The 21,836-nt window shown below is 50.8% G+C and overlaps 3 protein-coding genes across 5 annotated transcripts in view; 1 reads left to right on the top strand and 2 right to left on the bottom strand.

Annotated features, from left to right (window-relative positions):
• Positions 1–598: 598 nt before the first annotated feature.
• On the bottom strand, positions 599–4,178 carry Timm29 (translocase of inner mitochondrial membrane 29). Its single transcript, XM_021643751.2, has 2 exons — positions 3,839–4,178; positions 599–3,759 (listed from the first exon to the last, which is right to left on the bottom strand). The coding sequence occupies exons 1-2, from the start codon at positions 4,176–4,178 to the stop codon at positions 3,071–3,073; spliced, it is 1,029 nt and encodes a 342-aa protein (XP_021499426.2). The 3' UTR covers positions 599–3,070.
• A 38-nt stretch (positions 4,179–4,216) lies between these two features.
• Yipf2 (Yip1 domain family member 2) lies at positions 4,217–11,728 on the top strand. 2 transcript variants are annotated; one of them, XM_021643753.2, is made up of 9 exons: positions 4,217–4,355; positions 4,690–4,844; positions 4,926–5,006; positions 5,692–5,779; positions 6,697–6,813; positions 6,893–7,059; positions 7,141–7,323; positions 7,410–7,543; positions 11,462–11,728. In XM_021643753.2, exons 1-8 carry the CDS (start codon positions 4,325–4,327, stop codon positions 7,524–7,526), a joined length of 939 nt encoding a protein of 312 aa, XP_021499428.2. In that variant the 5' UTR covers positions 4,217–4,324; the 3' UTR covers positions 7,527–7,543; positions 11,462–11,728. The 2 variants fall into 2 exon arrangements, with proteins under 2 accessions (XP_021499428.2, XP_021499427.2); XM_021643752.2 differs by lacking the exon at positions 11,462–11,728 and adding an exon at positions 7,624–7,747.
• Carm1 (coactivator associated arginine methyltransferase 1) overlaps positions 7,714–21,836 on the bottom strand; it is a 44,812-nt gene continuing 30,689 nt past the window's right edge. The window contains exons 4-16 of one of the 2 annotated variants that reach the window (XM_021643748.2): positions 21,624–21,728; positions 17,814–17,924; positions 16,697–16,874; positions 14,287–14,377; positions 13,994–14,075; positions 10,950–11,035; positions 10,665–10,754; positions 10,172–10,309; positions 9,989–10,078; positions 9,805–9,917; positions 9,623–9,700; positions 9,281–9,349; positions 7,714–9,152 (exon numbers count right to left, since the gene is read on the bottom strand). In XM_021643748.2, coding sequence (XP_021499423.1) covers positions 9,013–9,152; positions 9,281–9,349; positions 9,623–9,700; positions 9,805–9,917; positions 9,989–10,078; positions 10,172–10,309; positions 10,665–10,754; positions 10,950–11,035; positions 13,994–14,075; positions 14,287–14,377; positions 16,697–16,874; positions 17,814–17,924; positions 21,624–21,728 — 1,371 coding nt within the window. In that variant the 3' untranslated portion in view covers positions 7,714–9,012. The remainder of the gene's footprint in view (positions 9,153–9,280; positions 9,350–9,622; positions 9,701–9,804; positions 9,918–9,988; positions 10,079–10,171; positions 10,310–10,664; positions 10,755–10,949; positions 11,036–13,993; positions 14,076–14,286; positions 14,378–16,696; positions 16,875–17,813; positions 17,925–21,623; positions 21,729–21,836) is intronic. The other variant, XM_021643749.2, reaches the window with a different exon arrangement.

Genomic DNA, 21,836 nt, shown 5'->3' with positions numbered 1-21,836 from the left:
ATGCATGTGTGCTAGTCAGAAAACAGCCTCCTTCCATCATGTAGGTCTTAAGGATCAAATTCAGGCCATCAAGTTTTATGGCCATAAAAGAGCCTTTCAAACTAAGCCATCTCACAGTTCCTAGCTGTTGTGCTCTTGAACTCACAGCAGTTGTAATCATCTGAAGAAGATCTCCACAAGCCTGGCTTATCACAGCCACCTCTCATGGAAGGGCTCCTCCCCACTATGGGGATTCATGTGTCAGAAACAGCTGCTCATGGAGAGACATTTTCCTCAGTGGTATATTCAGGTCACTGGTTAGGTTCCCGTGAGCCTGTGATCAGGTTTAAACTCACTAGACCACACACACAAGACAAAAAAAAGAAGTGCTAGTTCTAGGGAGGCAAAGGCTACACCTAGGTTAGTTCAGGGCCTGATCTACATAGGTTTAGTCCAGGAAGGAGGCCTTATCTGAAACACCCAAACACACACACACACACACACACACACACACACACGGTGCGTGCGCGCACGCTCTTTCACTAGTTGGGAAGAGAAGGAACATAAGTGAGGGTGGATTGTAACAGTCAGAAACGTAGGGCTAATGTAATAAAAAATATTTTATGTACACATAAGGAAATGCTTTAATGAATCTCATGTATGTATCATTAATACACACTAATTACAACATTTAAAATTTGAAGATGTGGATTTTTTAGAAATCTCATTACATTTTAATTTATTTTGTGTGTGTGGAGGTCACAACTTGGAGGACTTAGTTCTCTTTTTCTACCAACTAAATTCCAGGGCATGAACCAAGGCGGTTCAGCTTGGCTGAATGTGCCTTCACCTCCTGCTGAGCCACCTCAGCAGTCCTCAAGATGTGGATTGACATCATCATCATCATCTGATCAGAAATGTGGACTTAACAAACGCCAAAGGTGGTGGCACACACCTTTAATCCTACCACTCAGGGAGCAAAGATAGGGGTTCTCTTGACTTCTAGGACAGAAAGATCCCCAAAGAGAAACCCTGTCTCAAAAAACCAGCCAAATAAAAAAAACTGTCACACTTTCAGTACATTTGATAATGAAAGAGGCAACACACACACACACAAACACACACCACTAGGACTGGGGGCAGCTCAGTCTGCTGAAGCCTGGCACCATAAACAAACCCAGGACAAAGATGACTGATCTCCTGCTCTTAGTGACCAGCCACAGGCCAGCCGACATAGGTAGTCTTGTTCTCCTAATATTTTAGTTTGAAAGGTAATTACCAGAACCTTGCCTGATCCAACCTGTGTGCCCGACCCTGCTCCTTTCCACAAAAAGGAGGATCCTTTTTCCAGGATCCCTGCAGTGTCATGACATATGACTGCATGTACACTTTGGGATCAGAATATGCTCCAGCCTCCCACCTTGCTTGCAATTGCTGCCATACATACATACACTAAAAATCTGTTGGCCTCTGAACCTATCTCCTGCACTAATAGTTATACAAAATGTTACTAGCTAACACAAGATAGGTCAAAGGTCCACAGAGACTACATAAGGAGACTACCAAACAAAAGAAAACAAAAACCCCAAGTACAATGCTTGCCTCATATGTACAAGCTCCTGGAGTTAATGCCTACCATTAAACAAAAGCCCACCAATAACAATTCATACAACAGAAACAATGCATGGCCATTTGGGAAGTGCAGAAAAGGGGATCATTCATCCATCCTTTGCTACATAGTGAGTGAGTTTGAGGCTGGTCTGGGCTGTGAGACCACTTCTCAGAAACAAACCAAAACAAACTAACCCCAAAAATTTCAAAATTTGAGAGGCAGCCTGGTGTGATGATGCACGCCTTTAATCCCAGCACTCAGGAGGCTGAGGCAAGGCCAGCTTGGTCTACAAAGGGTTCCAGAATAATCAGCGCTACACAGAGAAACCCTCTCCTGAAAAATGAAAAAGAAAAAATTGAGAAGCAGATCTCTGTGAGTTTGAGGCCAGACTGTTCTTCATAGCCAGTTCCAGGCACGCCACTGTGACATAGTAAGACCCTGTCTCAAAACCAACCAACCAACAAAACAAAACAAAACAAAACAAAAAAACCCCAAACACAAACATTGAGCTCCAACTGAAAAAGAAACCTCTGAGGTTAGGCAGGTTGGCACATGGTTGTAGTCCCAATATTGGAAGGTCATTTGGGAGGATCATTTTTTAAAAACGTGTGCACGAGTGTTTTGTTTGCATGTATAATGTTTGTGCAAGTACCTGCCTAGTACCAGAAGAACCCAGAAGAATAAGAGATTCCCTGAAGCCACAGATGACTGATTGTGCGTTCCTATGTGGCTGCTGAGATTTCAATCCGGGTTCTCTGGGAACGGAAGAACAGTCAGTACTCTTAAATGTTGAGCCATCCTTCCTGCTCCTGGAAAAATCACCTTTGCTCATGAATTCTAGACTAGCAACACAGCCAGACCTTCCTCAAAAAATTCACATACACACACACTCAAAGTGAACGGTCTTAGGATCTGGAGAGTCACTGGCAATCGGGTCATCTTCGTAGCCTCTTGAACAGGACTTATGCATGGGCAGGGCACACTGTGGTGCACTGGAGCTGATGCAGGAGGAGCCGGGGCCAGCCTGGGCATATGGGAGTCCTATTCTCAAAAAGCAAACCAAATAAACACAACTAAAACCGCTCATTTTCGTTCTGTTTTTACAGTGCTAGAAATGCAGCATGATGCATTGAGCAATGCCTCCTCGAAGGCCAGGCATGCTAGGAAAGTGCTCTACCCTCAAAGCACATCCTCAGCTACAATGGGCCACACAGTACAGGTTCCTTACTTTTAGTTCTGGCGGTGGCGGTGGTAAGCATAACAAAGCCAAATGCTCCAGCTCTTCCCCATATTTGGGGGAAGTCATTCAGCTCTTCCCATCTCCAAGCAAGGCTCCCAGTTAGCTTCGCCAAACTGGACAGAAAGAACGGGCCCCCCCCCCAAAAAAAAATCGCACGGAGGGTCGTTTATCTCCACCCATTCCACTAACTGTGGCCAACAGTATGCCTGAGCCTGGAGACCCAGGAGCTCCTTGGGATTTCATCTGGAAACCTCGGGCTGCACCAGTGAATCGGCCTCACTCAGCGCTAGCCTATCCTTTTTCTCCTTCTGCAACACCTGCTCCTCCCACAGCGCCTGGTCCACTTGATCATCGGTGAGCACGACCGGCTTGTACTTCTCATCGAATAGCCTCTCATTGGCCTCGGAGTGCAGCTGGTGGGGCCCGACGACACGGAGGTGCGCAGGCAGGTGGAGAAACTCGTCGTCGTTGATGTCGCAATCATGCATGCGGTTCTCCAGGATCCACCAGCGGCCCATGAACCCCACGTCCAGGACCCGGCCGGGGAAGTCGACCCAGCGTGGCTGTAGGTAGCGGCAGCGGGCCTGGTAAAGGCTGGCCTGGGCGTCGAAGGGCGCCTCGTAAACTAGCGAGCAGAACCCTAGGTTCACGTGGCGCAGCCGCCCGCGGCCCCTCAGCCACAGCAGGCGCTGCAAGAACGCTTCAGAGTGGCGGTTGCGCGTGGCCGGCGCCAGCAGCAACAGAGACCCCGACGCGTCGAGCAAGGCCTCCTCGAAGGCGCCCTCGCTGGGCGCCAGCGCGCAGCACGCAGCCGCGCCGCCCAGCAGCCCCACGTACACAGCCGCGCGGCCCGGTCGCGCTCGCGCCGCAGCAGCCGCGTCTCTGCACGCCTCGGCGTAATCCCGAAGCAGCGCGCGGGCCCAGATGCCTGCGGGGAAAGAAGCGCGGCGGTGACAATGATGCAGACACTCGGGTCACCCACCCTGCCGCCTTCTGCCACTACTCACCCAGTCGCGCCCACACCCCTGGCTTTGCCGCGACCGTCGCCGGACCACCCGCGTCTCCTCCGGCTTCACTGCGACCTCGGGACCAGAATCTCTTAAGAGCCGCTGTCGCCATCCTCTTCCTGCGGTCCCTTGACCGAGTGGAAATGCGTAGCGTCGGAATGAAAAGGGCCGGAAGACACCGGAAGCGTTTCTCCGTGGAAGACAATTGGAGAAGGACTAGAGCCGGATGTTGCCGTTGCGTAGAGAAGGGTGGACTCTGACGGGTAGGCGGGCGGCGCGCACGCGCACGGAGGACCAGCCACGCCAGCTTAAGTAGCTGGTGAGGAGGGCTAGGGTGCATCTGCAGGGTCCTGGCTTGGAGGTGAAGACTCACTCCGTGTGTCAGGCTCCAGGCAAGAATCTAGACGCAAGCTTCTGTCTTGGGGAGAGCCGTGGGACTGATTCGGGTCTGTCCAGAGCGCGATGCGGTGACGCCTCTAAAGAATCATGGCAGCGGCTGACGATTTGGCCTTCCACGGTGAGTGGGGCCTGGAAGTGGTCTGAGCTCCCACTCCTGCCCTAAGGCCAGAACCTCGGGGTAGCTGGGATCCAGAACTCAGGTCCAAAACTGAGGTTCATCCCGCACTCAGTCCTGCTTCCACCTTGAATTCAGAGGCACATCAGGGTTCAGGGTGTGCTCAGGACCCAGAATGAACCCCATCTTACTACACGAACAGACCTCCCCATACATCAAAACTGAGGAAAACAGCTCTTAAGGGGCTGTGAGGCAACCACAGCCCCAGCTGATGAGTAGTGAGGCAAAAGTAATTTTCAAACTCCAAACACTTGTGCCCACATTCCCCCTCCTTAAGAGTTCAAGGAAGCCACAAATCTTCTGGCCGAGACCCCAGATGCAGCCACCACGAGCCAAAGTGATGAGCTGACCTCACGGGAGCACGTGGCTGTGGTTGTGGGATCAAGTATTGGCTATGGAGCCGAAGAGGTGGAGGAAGGTGACAAGACACTGGTGAGTCTCCTAGGCCCTCATACCCTGCCTCTGGCCTTGCCCTGGCTGGGCAGGCAGGGTCTGAAAGTCTGTGCCTTGTAGCTTCTACAGGAAGAAAAGCCAGAGCCTAGATTCTGGACATTTGACTACTATCAGAGCTTTTTTGATGTGGATACCTCCCAGGTGAGCCCTGGGACTTTGGAGTTGCTTGGGGTTCAGCCACAATATGTGGGGCACTGAATCTGGATGGAGTGGGTGTGATGGTGCTAAAAGGTTACAAAGTAGATAGGTATGGGTGTGCGTCTGTCCTAAAGTCAGTATGTTTCCCAGGCAGGCCTTTAACTTACAGGCTTAGAGTGATCCTCTTGCTCAACCTTCTGTGTAGCTAGGGCCACAACTGGCATCACTAGGCCTGGATGCAAGCTCTGTTAATGATGCAGCCTCTGAAGTTTGGGACTTAGCCTGAGAGGACGGAGAGTCATGGAAGACTTTAGAGGAGGAATGAGCAGAAATGCATGTGGAACACAGGCCAGCCTCTGATAATAAGCCAGGTTCCCTGAGAAGTGCACTCTCTGGAGATGTAGGGGGAGACCATGCAGAACTTATGGACTGTCCTTAATTTGACTGGGAGGAGAGGCTACAAAGTTGAGAGAAAGGTGGCAGGCCTGAGAGCCTACCTTCAGCCACCTTCAGAGTGGTACAGAGTCAGCAGGAGCTCAGGGCAAAGACCACAAGCCATAGATAACCCATGGACAGCCTAGGCCGACAGTTGAGCTTGTTCAGGTAGGATGTGGTGGTAAGATAGTCTACAGGTGATGCCTTTCAGAATGCCAGGATTCTCATTTTGGACCCTGCCTCTGCTCTCCAGGTTTTAGACCGGATCAAAGGCTCGCTGCTGCCCCACCCTGGCCACAACTTTGTGCGGCACCATCTTAGAAACCGGCCTGACCTATATGGTAAATGAGGCTGTATGTTTGACTAAGGAGTATTCATGGGACTGTGCCAGGTCCTGACCAGGCAGTCACTCACGAAGAGTATACCTTGTGTTTAACTCTTCATCAAGGCAGGAAGCAGAAGGTGGTAGGTATGGCTAACTCGGAGGGTGAGAGGAAAGTCAGGAAGGTCCCTGAATAGGGTAGGCAAATGAGTTACGTTGGTATTGGTGGAGAAAGGCTTAGAAAAGGATCCAGAAAGCTTCTTAGCCCCATGGTACCATAGGTTTTGGAGTGGAAGGAACAGCTGGGAGGTCATGGGTAGGGGATAAGTACACAGGTCTCATACTGAAGTACTTTTAGGATCTCCTGTGACACTGGAAAGTGAGGGTAGAGGCCAGCAAGAGCAGGCAGGGGACAGATATTACAGTGGAGACTGGGAGTAAAGTGAATTTCTAGAGTACATCCCACAGCCTAGAGGAGTGGGGAAGGCCAAGGTAGCTTTCCACCTATCCACCAAAGAGTGTGACCATGGACAGACAGGAAAAGCTGGGCAGGTGCAAGGAGCAGGTAAGAGTGTAGAGGCCAGCCACAGGAAGTTTAAAACATAAGCATGCAGTTCAGGGCTCTGGAGCAATCTGGGAGTGGGCAGCTAAAGGTGGCATGCATGAAGCCTCAGGTCTGGACAAGATCCTTCCCATAGTGGAGAAACACCATGCTGATTCTTATACCTACAGAGAACTTTGTCAGAGAAGAGAAAAAAGCCAAGTACTTGAGGCATTTTGGAAGATACCAGAAAGACAGGATGAACCCAGAAGCAGCCCTTGTCAGCAATGACCTAGAGAGTCAAATGGGGTCTGGGGTTTTGCCACACTTGATACAGTTACTTAGAGACCTTTCTCAGGAGCAGTGGGCCTGGGACTCCATGTTTCCCTTTGCAGGCCCCTTCTGGATCTGTGCTACTCTGGCCTTTGTCCTGGCAGTTACTGGCAACCTCACATTGGTGCTTGCACAAAGACGGGATCCCTCCATCCACTACAGCCCTCAGTTCCACAGGGGTAAGCAGGGTATGTGGGCTCAGTTCCTGGCTCCCAAAGCCCAAGGGCATGCAATAACCCACCCACATTGCATCCCTAGTGACAGCAGCAGGAATCACCATCTACTGCTACGCATGGCTAGTGCCGCTGGCACTATGGGGCTTCCTCCGGTGGCGCCAGGGCATGAGGGAGCGCATGGGGCTGTACTCCTTCCTGGAGACTGTTTGTGTCTATGGCTACTCACTCTTTGTTTTCATCCCCACTGTGGTGAGTGTGGCTTTACCCCGGGGGCTGGTGGGAGCTGCATGGCCCACCCTGTATGATCACCAGCTATACTTGTCACCCTAGGTCCTGTGGCTTATCCCAGTGCAGTGGCTGCAGTGGCTCTTTGGAGCACTGGCCCTAGCCCTGTCAGCTGCTGGACTGGTATTCACACTGTGGCCTATTGTCAGAGAGGACACAAAGCTGGTGGCTGCGGCACTGCTGTCGATTGTGGTGCTGCTTCACACCCTCTTGGCTCTAGGCTGTAAGGTAGGGTTCAGGCGGTCCTCAGCAGGGCTGTGGAGTGAGGCCTGCCCCACCGAACTGCGTGTTCACCCTGAGCTCTCTCTTTGCAGCTGTACTTCTTCCAGCCACTGCCTCTTCTGGACCATGGGGTGCCAGCATCCCAAGCCACACCTCTGTCTTCCAGTGTTCTGCTATCTACCCCGGCCCGGTCCATGACAACCTTCTAGGAAGGCCAGGCCCACAGGTGAGGGACCAGTTTTTGTTCCTGCTGAGGGTGTACCCTCTTCCTCCTGGGGCCATTTCCTAGGAGTCTCTCTTTTTCAGGCCAAACCCAAGGGGATACTACCCGTTCTGCCCTCCCTATGAAGACTGGAGGATTCTTGGACCCTGTAGACCACCCTACTATTTGCAAGCTTTTCTTACAAAGCAAACACTTTTTTATTTTCTATGCAAAGGTGATCCAGAGAATTTATATAAAGGTGGGGAGGGGCAGCCGAGCAGGGAGTGTTACTGATGGACAGGAGAGAGCCCGGTTTCCCAGCCGCCTGTGGGCCCTCTATTTCCCTGACAGGTCAGGAGGGTAGCACAGAGCAGCTCCAGCCATTGCCAGGGGTACCTGTGGTGGGCATAGGCCCAGCCTGAGCTCTGGCCACTGAGGGGGGGACTCTAGGGCAAGGGAACTGGAGACAAACTGCCTGTGCTTAATCATCCTCTCTTCCTTGTTTTTCTTTTTGTCTGGAGTGAGAGGTCCCTGCTAGGCCCCTTTCCAGGGATACTGTCTTGGGAGGAGGAGGAGGTGGAGCATGAATGTGGAGGGGAACACACAGGCCTCTGTTAGCTATCAGGGAGAGAGAGGAGGCCTTTCTGTGACAGATCTTTGAGGTTTCTGTCTGCCCCAGTGGCTGTGGTGCCTGCCTCTCTGGGCTGCCTGTTCCAACTTTTGGTGGAGGGCGACCTTCAGGGCTCAAGGCAGGGCAGTAGCAGAAAGCAGGGGCTAGGCCTTTGGACAGCTGGGTGGTTTGTACATTCAAGTGTGAGGTGAACCCTTTGGTGGGAGGGACCTATGCCCACCCTGAAGGCTCGGCAGGGCCACCCCTCACCTAGAACCTCTGGGCCTAGGGACAGGGGCTGCTGGCTGGGCCCGGCCAGCCGGGTTTCTCAGAGGGTCTGTGGGTTGACACTGGTTCTTTTCGTAAAAAAATAAAATTAAAAAAAGCAGCATGTCACGCCCATGGTGACCATGTGGCCTGGTAGTTGAAGGAGAGGTCCAGCTGGCTGTGCTGCCACCCCAGTTGAGGGGGCAGGCTCAAGGACGGGTTGAGGGGTGGGTGCTGCCAGGTCTGTGCTGGCAGCTGCTGGCCTCCTGCCTGGTCAGGTGCAGCTGTGGGGGTGGGGGTGGAGGACTTGCCTCTTCCAGCAGATGTCAAAGCCAGGTCAGAGTGGAGAGGACAGAACAGGATGAGGGCTGCCCCGACAGGATCTCATGTAAATATGGCAGCGACACACGCTCGGGGCCAGAGGGTGGGCTAGGAGTACTTGAGGGCAGCGGCAACATCGTGTACAAAAGTGTCCAAGTTCCCATAGCAAAGAGGGCTGTGACCGGGTGTTCACGCTTCTTCAGAACAAGGGGGACAGCCACCGGCTGTGCCGGGCGTGGACTTCATTTGGTTTCCTGGTGCTGTCAGTGCGCAGTGGTATCGCGGCTGGAGGCACCTAACTCCCATAGTGCATGGTGTTGGTCGGGATGGACATGGGCGAGGCCATGGAGATGGCAGGGCCACCCATGGTGAATTGGTTGTTGACTGCATAGTGGGCACTGGAGCCACCGCCGCCTCCCTGGGCACCTGAGGAGCCTGTGGGGCAGGTCATGGGCACTGAGGAACCAGCATGACTCCTGAGCCTGCCTGGCCCCCACTGGTAGCTTGAGCATGTGCACAGGCCAGGCGGGAGGACCCCCGCCCACGCCCCGCTACCCTGTTACCTTGGACAATGCCCGTGCTCATTATGGAGCCCATCCGGGAGTGGGTGTGATTGACAATCCCTGTGTTTGCTGCGCAGCGACAGGGAGGAAAGAAGGAGGGAGGGAGATGTCACCGCCCCCAGCCTGCCTGGCCCACTCCACTTTCATGGTTGGTGTGGGAAGGGCAGATAGAGTGGTGATAGATCAAGGTGGAGAGTCACACAGGGCTAGAGTTCCCAGGAAGAGGAAGAGGTGACCATGACAGTGACAGTGGTGGCAGAGGACCAAGCACCGGCTATTGAACTGGCCACTGGCACATCCCAGTCCTCCCCTGCCATGCCATAGACCCCAGGGGACACTCACCTAAGGGAATCAGGTTGTTGTGACCCACACTAGAGCCGCCGGCAATAACACTGCTCAGGTCGTAGGCAGTAGGCATTCCTAACCAGAAAGTGGGTGTCAGGATTGAGCAAGCTCTGGGGATCTGGGGTCCACGCTGCCACCAAGGGTCTCCAGCCATGTCTGGAAATGGCATTCAGACTCACCGGCCACAGCCACCCCACTGCTGAGATTGTAGGTGCTTCCTGTGTTCCACATATTCTCCGATGGAGATGTATAGTGTGACCCAGGCGGGGGTGATGGGGTGGTGCCTGTGTATCTATGGCAGAGATTCACTGTGGGCAGGACTGTGGGGCTCCTGGTCCCCTCCCCCAATTAGAACCCTGCTACCTGAAGAAGGGGTTCTTTAGATCCAGCAGGTTACTGGATTTGGAGCCTGTCTGGTCCACCTGGGCCACAATACTGATGTCATAGCTCTGTCTGGGGGAATAGAGAGATTGGTTGTGAGGCAGGTGGACTGGTGGACCCTGTGCCACTGCCCTATCCAGCCCTGGATGGGTTGGCAGAGTGCACCTTTTGTTGGCAATAAGCAGACATGTCCCTGAGAGCGTGTCCCCGGCCTTGGCAAACAGCGGTGACTGGAAGAGGCACCGGACCTGGTACCAGTGGGTCAGAGGCTCTGTTGGAGCTGTAGATAGCCACACGGTCATTCTGTCAAGAAGAAATGGGTGCACTTCACTGGGTTGGCATCACCATTTGTACCACTACCCCACATACCTTGCCATCAACCCAAGGGCCTTCCCTGAATGGTCCTCTGGGGTCTCAGGGCTAAGACTGGCTGGACTCTAGGCAGGCGCAGGCACCTATGTGCACAGCTAACCCATGGCCATAAGGTGCCTACTCACCCTGACACCTTGTACTGAGACAAACACACAGAAGGGACAGGCACTCAAGGGTAGCTGCTGAGCAAATGACACCCACACCCCTCCTCCATGGTTCTCCCTGGGTTTCGGATGGGAAGAACCACCTGAGGAATTATGAGGAGCCCCAGCAGTGCCATACTTACATGGAGCCAATGAAAGCAACATCAAACCAGAAGGCCAAGCCATGGACCAGCCCTGAATGCAGCATGTGGAATTTGAATGGGATTTCTATCCTGAAAGGCAAAGGGCATGGGCTTGCTGTAGAAGCCCAACCTGACTGTGAGGAGAAGGGGAGGGATAGCCGGGGAACAGCAGCTGGTCATTAGTACCCAGGGGGTGATGTGCATGATGTGAGGAGAGGGAGAGGAGGTAAGGCAGCTTGTGGGGTGGGCAGCAGTGGCCATGGGTGCCCAGGGGATGAAGTGTACCTGTGCAAATCGCCTTCTTTGGCTTCTAAGAAGTTCACTGTATATTTGACAGATTTGGCCATCAGGATCCGGATGTCAAATGTGTCCTGTAAGATGACAGGTGTGACCCAACTTGTGCTACAAATGCCATGGAAGAAGGAGAGGGCCTCAATACCCTCCCCCATTCCCCAGGCCTGGCAATGGCCCTAACCTCTGCTAGCTTGCTAAGGCCAGCTTGCCTTCTCAGACATGCCAGGTACAACACCAGGGACAGCAATAAGACTACACCCCTCAAAACAATGTACTCAGAGTCAGGTGGCTCTCTTCAAGTTCAAAGTCAGCCTGGTCTATATAGTGAGTTCCAGGCCAGACCCTGTCTCATCAGCCAGGGCTACCCCACACAGAGAAACCCTGCCTGAAAAATAAAACCAACACCCCCAGAGCACTTTCTGAGCTTAACCTATACACACATATATGTGGACACGTAATATGGTGTCTTAATGTTTAATTAATCCATGATTATTCTTCCATAGACAACTGAGTACATGAAGAATGAAGAGGAAAGCTCAAGAGGGTGGCTGGCAGTGACAGAGAGATGGCTCAGTGGTTAAAAGTACTGGGTACTCTATTCCAGAGGACCCAGGTTCAAGTCCTATCACCCATGTAGCAGTTCACAGCTTCTGTAACTCCAGTTCCAGGGGAACTTTTGACCTTCCTGGGCTCTAGGCACAACATGGTACAGGCAAAACAACTATATGAATGAATGAATGAATGAATAAATAAATTTACTTATTTTCAAACAGGGTCTCACTATGTGGCTCTGTCTGGCTTGGAGCTCATTATAAAGACAAGGCTGGCCTCAAACTCCAAAAGCTACATGCCTCTGCCTGCAGTGCTTATCTCAATGCATGAGGTCCAGGTTCACACTCCTGAATATGCAAAAAGGAAAAAGCACTGCAGTGTTCTTGCTGTGCACACCTGGATCTTAGTACTCAGGAGACTGAGGCAAGATTGTGGTCAAAAGTCTGAGGCCGGGGTAGGAAGACAGCTCATCTGCTAAAGTACAAGCTGGAGGACCTGAGTTCAACCCTCAGAACGTATATATATATAATGGGCCTGGCTACCTAAATTCAATTCCTAGAACCCATGTAAAAGTGGAGAGACCAATATACTTGTTGCCAAGCGACACATAAACACTTTAAAAGCCTAAAAGATGAATTCAGCATCAGTGGCACATGCCTGTACTCTCTGCACTTGGGAGGCTGAGGTGAAAAGATCAGAAGTTTAAGGCCAGCCTGGACTATACAGTGATTTCCAGGCCAACCTAAGTTAAATAGTGAGACTCCCATCTGAAGAAGTAGGAGTAGAAAGCCAAACATCAAACAAGACAGTGAAGAAAAGGGACCTGGAAGACTGAGCATGTGAAAATACTAAAATGAACAAATGGAAGACAAGTTTCAGACTCATCTTCCAGATGTGGTGACATAGGTGTGAAGGGAACTGGAGCCGCTTTGTGTGCACTGTGAAGTGAGATAGTCTCTAAGGGACAAAAACAATCATTTTGCTGAAGTGACTGACTACATACAACTAGATCCCAGAAGAGTCTCCCAGATTAGAGAAAAAGAAAGGGTCTAGGAGACTGAATAACATTCAAATAGGCTAAGCAATGGAATTAAAAGATAAAATATTTCATGCTCATTAAAAGTAGACACTCTTGCTAGGCATTGGTGACGCACACCTTTGACCCCAGCAGCACTCAGGAGGCAGAGGCAGGTGGATCTCTTGAGTTTGAGGCCAGCTGGGTCTACAGAGCAAGTTCCAGGACAGCCAGAGCTACACAGAGAACCCCTGTCTTGAAGAAGAAAAAGCAGAAACTTGTATATGTGTTGTTTCCCATAGACAACCTGTCACAACAGGTTTAGAGTAGATTTCAGAATTACAAAAAGATTAATCCAACAGGATGTTATAATTATAGACTGTAATACGGCAATTTAAAAATATATAAAGCAAAAACCATCAAGCTGAAATGGGAAAAAAAAATTAGGAGAAATACCCCATTCAAAATAATGCCAAAACAAACTATTTAGTAAATGGAGAAAAAGATTCACTATCAGTTACTTATCAGGAAAAAAGAATCAGTAGTGAAGTCAGTGGGCTGGAGGGATAGTGCAGAAGTACCGCTCTTCCAGAGGTCCTGAGTTCAATTCCCAACAACCACGTGGTGGCTTTCAACCATCTATAATGAGATCTGGTGCCCGCTTCTAACCTGCAGGCATACATGCAGGCAGAACACTATACATTTTTAAAAAGTAGTGAGGTCAGGCATGGTGGCACATACTTTAATCCCAGCATGTGGGAGGATCGTTATGATTTCAAGGACAGCTGAGTTCTTCACAATGAGACACAGCCTTAAGGAAAGTAATGAGACTTGACCAAGATGATAAATATAACTTCATTGATATGGACATAAGGCTGTACTAAGCAATGACCAACATCTCTTGTTTTTTTTTGAACCCAGGTCCTCTGGTGGCTTCTGGAAGAGTAGCCAGTGCCCTTAGCCACTGAGACATTTCTCCAAACTCTGTGTGTGTACATGTGTGTGTTCTCCTGAGTACAGGTGCCCTCAGAGGCCCTTGGAGGTGGAGTTACAGGCCACTGTGAGCCGTATGATGTGCGTGCTAGGAAGCACACTCAGGTCCTCTGAAAGAACAGTAGGTGCTTGTCGAGCCATCTTTCCATCCCTGTTTTGTTTTGTTAACATTTTTACCTTGTTTTTATGAGAAGACCCCAGGCCAGCTTGGGTCTCCTGATCCCGTGCCTCCACCTGCAGGCAGGGTTTACAGGCATGGACCACAATGCCTATTTAGATTCTTGATACTGAAACCATGACTCTATGCATTATTTCATAAAGTAAGCCTGCTACAGAGCCATCCTGCTGGTGCATGTGCTATGCGGAGGGAGTGAGGGCCGAGAGAAGCAGGGGTTTCTAGACTCCAGAGCTTGCATGAGGCTTTGGTGAAGCCTGGACCTCTTCAGTCCAGCAGTGCCCTGTACACACTACTCACCACCACGGGTTGCCGGAAGTACTCATCCACGGCGGCGCCTCTGAGGGCAGACAGGTCCACTCCGTGGAAGGATGGCTGGTACCTGTGGAAATCCCCAACCCCACCACAAGGTCACCAGCAGTAAGAGAGGCAGGTGGAGTCACCTGCTGTCTTTCCTAGCTGGCCTCTGTCTAGCCCATGTCCTTCAGATCCTACTGAGGGAGAGGGGGAAAAAAGAGGGCCCACCTGAGCACTGGGTCCATCCCTGAGCAGCCAGGCCCCACGGCCTGGCAGGGACAGCAGGACACACTCACCAGAAGTTGGCCTTGGTGAACTGCTCCATGTAGAGCTGTTCATCGGTGAAGGGTGCGAGGTGGACGTCACCAATGGTGGGGAACATGTTTCCTGGGGGTGGGGGGCAGGGAGGAGTGCTGTTGTCAGGGCAGCACCTCCTGCAAGGCTGGGTACAACTTCCAGAGGACCCTAAGATCTCCAGTCACGGACTTTCCACACAATCATCCACACAGCCATCCATCCTACAGCAGGAAGCACCATTGTCCATGTGAACTACAGCATAGCCAGAATCCAGACCAAGATGGCTTACTGCTTTGCTTTGTGCTAGGGATGGAACTTGGTGACTGTGTGTGAATCTCAGGTATAATATTTTTTGAGGGGGGAGGGACAGGAGAAAAGAACTACTGGCTCAGCCTCCAACCAAATGTTGGAATTGGAGGTGTACGTTTGTACACTCTAACCCTAGCTGGCTTCTCTTTTTGAGATGGGGTCTTGCTGCCTCATGCTCCCAAATGCTGGGATCTTAAATGTGTGCCAGAGGCTTTTTTTTCTTTAGAGCTTTTGATTTTCAACCATGATTCATTTCCCTATGTAGGGTCAAGGCACCCACATCAGTTCACCAGGGTCAGTTTATCCTCTACCAGTTCCCAGCTCATCAGCATGCTTGCTTTCAATCACGTTGGCCCTCAATCACTTCCATCCCAGGAAGTGAGTGGGCCTATCCTTATATCCCAATGCTAACACTGGGGGAAAAGGAGCATACTAGAGCCTCTTGGTGTCCAGTGTGCCTGGACTGCTCCAGACAGAGTGAAAGCTAGGCTGTTTGGGAGATTAGCTGCGTCACTTTAGCCAGGGCTGCCCAGGTTTTGAGTCAAATACCAGGCTTGGCCATGTGATTGAAATAGAAGTAGAGGGAGGTCCTCTGAGATTCATAAGCAAGGCAATGGGACTAAATTGGCAGCAGGAAGAAGCAGATATGGGGAGGCTGAGACTGCACAGGATGAATACATGGCCTACAGACTGGGCCTCCATCCAGCTCTTCAGGGAGTTGGGGAGGTCCTCAGGAAACCCTCACAATTCATACTAGGCTAGAATGTTCAACTGTGACCAATGGGATGACAGAAGCAGGCAAGACATCATGTAAGGAACCCATTTCTGCCTCCTGAGTGCCAGAAATCCTCACAGGGGTTCCTAAGGGGTTTGAAAGCCAACTCACAGGCAGACTCCAGCCTGACCTGTGTCTTGCCTCACACAAGGGTCAGCCACTTCCATCCCACCAGCTTAATCACCAATCGAGCCAGGGGTGAGGAAAGGAAGACCCACAGCAGCTGAGGCAGCCTGGAATCCTGCACTTACACACATGGAGAACTATGGCCACCTACCTACAGAAACTGAGCCAATACTAGCCAGCACGATCTGCTTGGCTGCTAATCTCTACCCAAGGCTACTGCTAGCCCAGTCTCCTTGAGCTTCCACATACACATACCTGAAAAGAACTGTGGAGACACAGACATTTCCAGAATTAATCGGAAAAATGTTCTGCACTAGTGTGCTCAGAGCAGAGTGCAGAGCCCAACATGGACTAGTAGTGTACACACATCACTCGTGCAGGCACTGAGCCAGACGTATGGACAGGAAATGACAGACATATATCCACATGCCCTCATCCATGAACATACACCTACACACATAGCACCCATCCATATGCCTTCATACACACACTTTCAGCATGCACCTACCTGCCCATTTACCCTCAGATCCCATACCTTTATAGATTTACATACATCTACCCCAGACATCCTTAAACACCTATAAACCATCACACAATCAGTACCCTCAAATATGCAGCCCACATATCTACACTACCCATAGCCCTACACCATCCACAGCTCCTCACACAAGAATGCCTTCACACGAGAATACACAGCCATAAGCCCACGCACACACCTTTACGTGAATACCACAGAGAGACAATATGTGCAGTCTCCTCTGTATGCCCGTGTATCTTCCATATACATCACCTGCACCCTTAGGAGCGTGCACTCTCACCTGCCCATGTCCTAGCTCTTAGAAGAGCAGGCTTGCCACATTGCCCTGGTTTGGGAGAGCACCAGCGACAGACCCAAGGTCTAGCCCATCCCATCTCTGCCCCATTAGGGCAGCTCTATACACAAAGTGTCAGATGCTTTCTGGGGGTCTACAGTGGACTGTTCAATGCCTGATGGGGTGAGTGGCTTCTTGTTAGGGGGTCTAGAACTCTAGAGCCATAGCCAGCAGGTATGGTTGAGGTAGGAAGCAGGGAAAAACCCTCGCTCTCTGTATGGAGACCACAGACAGATGAACAGGACACGTAGCCACCTGTATGGGCCAGCTGCTTTGGTTGAAAGGCTCAGTCCCACCAGTCGGTGCTCCTGAGCCTGGGACACTCACCGCTGGGCTTCAGGTACTTTTTGGCATGGAGGTAGCTCTCAAGCATGCGTTCGTTGAAGAGCATGTAGCCCATGGGCTCTGAGATGATAATGTCTACTTGCTCAGGCAACGAGACCTCCTCTACTTTGCCGGGGATGACCACGATGCGGTCCGTCAGGTTGTTACTTTTCACCAGGACCTGTAGAAGGTGGGAGAAGGTCCCCTGGGCTTGCTTGGCATAGGCCCCTCAGCTCACGAATGGTCTCTGCTCATACCTGGTATGAATCACCCCCTCTGCCTTACTTGTAGACATCCCAACTCTGGGGGCCTGAGGCCCAACTCTCTAAAGAGCCAGTGCTGGGGTTTACCCCTGCTGCTGGGGTTAGTACTGAACCCCAGAGCTGGAGCCTAGTCCTGGCAACTTGTCTTTTATACACAGTGGGCTCGATAGAATGTGTCCAATGGCTGACATGTTACAAGAAGGAAGAGGCAGTGCCAGTGGAGATGGACTAGCGTGGAGATGGACTCACTGTGGGTCCCAGGGAACATCCAGGAGCAAGCTGGCAGTGGCCCTGTTTGTATGAGATGTAGGCTGCGGGAGGGGCAGCCAAACTCATGCATGCATCCTTAGAACATCCTCAAAAAACCTAGGAGATTCCTTCTTTGTCTGGTAAAGGACGGGAGTAGTAGGGAGCAAGGGATATGGGAATAAAGCACAGTGTCCATTCCTCTGTAGCTTTTCAATTCTGAACTTGAAAATTAAAATTTTCCATGAACAAAAAGGGAGGAGGATTGACAAGGAGATGACAAAACAAAATCTTGTCACTTGCACAGGACTTATGAGCTCTGGCAGGCTAGTGCTCAGGACAGTTCAGGTGTATGACCCCAAATTCCTGCCAGGGGCCTATGTCTTTACTACTCTGCCCCTGAGGCATTACAGTGCATCCTTTCGGATGCCTGGCTAGTCACTGTGGCATTGCCACCATAGGCCTAGTGCCCACCCCTAGCCCCACCATGCCTGTGACCACTTGGTTCTAAAGACAAAGAACAGCAGTGATATTCCCAGGTTTCCAGGTTCAATGGGTACAGAGATGAAGGACACAGGAAGAAAGGGCGTAAACCCCAGCAGGACACTGACCTCAGCATGCTGAGCCATGGTGCTGGCCTCCACTGCGTATATTTTCCTGGCTCCTGCTTGAGCAGCAAAAAATGACAGGATTCCAGAGCCACAGCCCACGTCGAGAACGATCTGAAGAGATGGTGTGTATATGAGGCTACAGATGAACCAACCACCACATACTGGCCATCACAGACAGTAAGTAACAGCAGAACTACTATGTGTCAACAGAAGTGTTTTCAGGGGGCTAGAGAGATGGTTACTCTTCCAGAGGACGCAGGTTCAATTCCTGGCACTCACACTGCACCTTTCAACCTAACTCCAGTTCCAAGAGATCTGATGCCCTCTTTTGGCCCGTCCAGGCACTGCATGCACACACAAACACAGACATACACACAATAAAAGAAATCCTAAATGGATAGGGCACTTGCTGCCAGATCCAACAATGTGAGCTCCAGACTCTGCAACTCATACGGTGGGAGGAGAGAGCCAACTCCTGCCAGCTGTCTTCTGATCTCTCTCCACACATTCTCAAACAAAAAAACAAAATAAAATGCATTTCTGTGGCAAATGCACACAATCCCAGCACTGAGAAGGCTGGGGGCATGAGATCAAGGCCAGCCTGGGTTACATAGTGAGACCTTGTCTGAAGATTTGGCTGATCTGAGAAGCACCAGAGAGGTGAAAGCCAGAGAAGTACCAGAGGAAATGTCCATGGTGCCAGAGACTCACTGTCCTTGCCCATTCACTGAGAAGCTGAAAAAGAGCTTTCGTAAGGCAAGACAGGTAGGTCCTCATTTTCAGGAGCTGCCCTTACAGGCTTGGGGTCAACGTGGAGATGAAGCCATGGGCCAGGCTTCTAGGAAGAGCCTGGCTTTGTTGCTCAGTCCCAGTGCTCCAGCCTCAAGGTAACTGGAGCACAGGCCCTGGAGGAGTGTGGGGTGTGGGCTTCTGCAGGCCATTGTTCTGTGCTCATGCTAACTCTATCCCCTGAAGCAGCCTTGACTGGGGCAGGTGAGTAGCCCAAACCTGAGGGCCAGCTGAGATAGGTGGGGCAGGAGTTTGGCAGTGCTTCCTGCTCTGGATGTGGGGAGTCGCTTTCACCTGAGCAGAACAGGGACAGGTGTTTCTGGGTGGTGCGTGTGGGCTTTCTAAGGAGAAATGGCCTGGGTGCAGTGGCAGGTGCAGAGGCAGCCCTGCTGCCAGGACCATGGGTCTTCTTAAGCTCTGGATAAAAGGGGAAAATAGGCCCCAGCCATGGGAAAGCTAAAATGTAACAAACATACAAAACAACGTGTGCTTGGAAGGCCCTACGCCTGGGCTCTGACCGAGGGAAAAGCCTGTGGTGGCTGAATTTGGCCAGGAGGCCTGTGAGAATGCTCCATTGATCTAACTCCTCCAGGGCCCAGGGGTCCTGGATGACATAAATCCACAGAAACAAAACAAAATGAAACACACATGCTGACCAGAAGCCAGGTACAGTGGTGCACACCCATGCTCTCCGTACTGGGTGGGCTCACATGGGAGGATCATAAGTTAAAGGATGGCCTGAGCTCATAGTGAGGAGTAGTCTCAAAAGGCACAAAATAAAAGCACAAGCTTCCAATTGCTGCATAAAGGGAAACAAATACTGAGCCACAGGATGAGAGGGAAGCTGTTTCCTGTGTGGAACATACAGTCCCTAAATGGGACATGGTGCTGAATGTCTGTAATTCAAGCACTTACCAAGTGGAGATAGTGAGTTTAAGGCAAGCCTGGGCTACCGCAGACAACTTGTCTCAATTTACCCCTCTCCACCATAGAAAAAAAAAAGACCAAAAAACAAAAGAGGAAAAAACTTAAAAGGACCTTAGAAATGTGCCACCATTCACAACGAGATCCACATCCTTATGAGGCAAAACTGCATTGAATCCACCTGGCCTACCAGACCTCTCAGCCTTACCTGACTGCAGGACACATGTTCAAAACACTCATTCACCCACAGCTCGGCCAAATCACCTAACAGAAAGCCTAGTTCATAGTAAAGTGCTGACTACCTCACACAATTTACTGCAGAGACCAGAAAGATGGCACATACACTGGGAATAGCAGCAGCTTGCCCCCACCCCTGCTCTGAGTTTCACATAGCCCGGGATGGCCTTGCCCTCCTAACTTCCTCCTGCTTCAGCCTCTCATGTGCTGGGACTAGAGGTAAGCACCACCAACCTGGACTGAACAGCAGTAAAAGTATAGGGAGTGGGTGGTGTTGGGGGAGTATCCAGGCATGGTGAAGCAGGACCCCGGGATGCTGACGTAGGAAGGCTGACTTTAAATGCCGCTTGGACAAAACAAGAGGACAATTGTTTTCGACAACCTCCTGCCCCTCCCCCTCCACACTCAAAAACACTTCAGAAGGTTCTTATCCTACACTGTGCTTGGAAAAGGGGTGCTAAAAAGGCCAAGAACATGTGGACAAGTCTTGCTGGATTTTCTCACCAAGCAATTAGCAGGCCATCAACAATGGTGGCAGAAAAGGCTTGGGGGTATGAGTTCACACAGATGGAGTAGATGAGGAGCCAGAAGCTCTGGAAAGCAGTGAGGCCACTCTGCTTTCATTCTGTTTCCAGTGTCTTCATCCCATCCTTTGGAATTCCCTGTGATAAGCTGGTAAGCATGCTTCCCTGAACTCTGTGAGCTGCTAGGTTAAATAGCTGTTGGGGACACCCCAACACAGAGTCACTTGTCAAAAGACTTGGGAGAGGCAGCTGAGGCTAGGCCTTGACATTTAAAGTTGAGGGATGGTGCTCTGTAGGTCTGGAGTCCCCAGCATGTTGGGTCTGCCCTTGTTCTAGGGAGATAAAATTAGAACTGAAATGGATGAGAGAAGGCTAAGCTAGGGTTGACGATACTACAGAGCTCAATTACGCCCCAAAGGAGCCATCTGTGTGATGAGGAGAAAAGTGTGGCTTCATTATTCTAAGCGTTTTTTCCTCTTCCCTTTTCTTGAGAAACAACTCCCTGTGTGGCTCTGGCTGATTTCCAATTTAGAGATATGCCCACCTCTGTCTAGATCAAAAGTGCATGCTGCCACACCACTGTTTATAACACACACAAACATCAACTTCCACATCGACAGCTGTTTTATTTGTCTGCAATGCTAGAATGGAAGTCAGAGTCTTCTTCATGCTAGTAAGCCCTCCCAATTCTATAGTTGATGATCTTCATGGCAACATCTCCTGAGTGCTGGGATTAGAGCTAGGGTCCATGTAAAACTTGGATTTGTCTAGTATAGCATAATATAGCTAAGGCAGAAGACAGTATGACCAAAGGGGCAAAAGTGTTCTCCATAGGAAAGTGAAGAATGAACATAATTTTAACTAAAAAATTAATTAAAAAATCACCCCTTTAATCCCAGGACTCAGGGTTAGAGAGGCAGGAGTATCTCAATGAGTTCCAGGACAGCCAAGGATACACAGAGAAGCCCTGTCTTGAAAAACCAATTTAAAAAAAAAAAGGCTGGAGAGATTGTTAAGAGCACTGTCTGCTCTTCTAGAGGTCCTGAGTTCAATTCCCAGCAACCACATGGTGGCTCACAACCATCTACACTGGGACCTGATGCCCTCTTCTGGCATGCAGGTGTACATGCAGTATTCATCTGAATAAAATAAATAAAATCTTTAAAACAAAACCAAAGAGAGAGAGAAAAAAACAAAACAAAACAGAAAGATTAAAAAAAGTAAAGGAGGGCTGACTCAGAACAACAAACAGAACCCAGGAAGGTAACAGGACTGGGGAGAGGCTCTCTCAGGCACCTGCAGCCTCTCTGTCCAGCTTCCTGTACTGATGGATTACCTTGTCCTTGAAGTCCGTGTGATTCTGAAGAATTGCACGCTGGTAGGTGCCTGTCCGCACGTAGTCCTGCATCATGTTCTGCTGCTGGGACAGGTAGCCATAAAACTGGAACAGAAACACACCAATAGCACACAGCACATGGCATGACAGACTGCCACAGCCCTGGCCACCCTAACATGGAGGGAGGGCCTGACAGCATAAACCTCCCTTGGG

The sequence above is a fragment of the Meriones unguiculatus genome, chromosome 1 (genome assembly GCF_030254825.1).
Source record: "Meriones unguiculatus strain TT.TT164.6M chromosome 1, Bangor_MerUng_6.1, whole genome shotgun sequence".
NCBI classification, from domain to species: Eukaryota; Metazoa; Chordata; class Mammalia; order Rodentia; family Muridae; genus Meriones; species Meriones unguiculatus.
The sequence above is the reverse complement of the archived record's forward strand: the minus strand, read 5'-3'. Positions and strand labels throughout refer to the sequence as shown.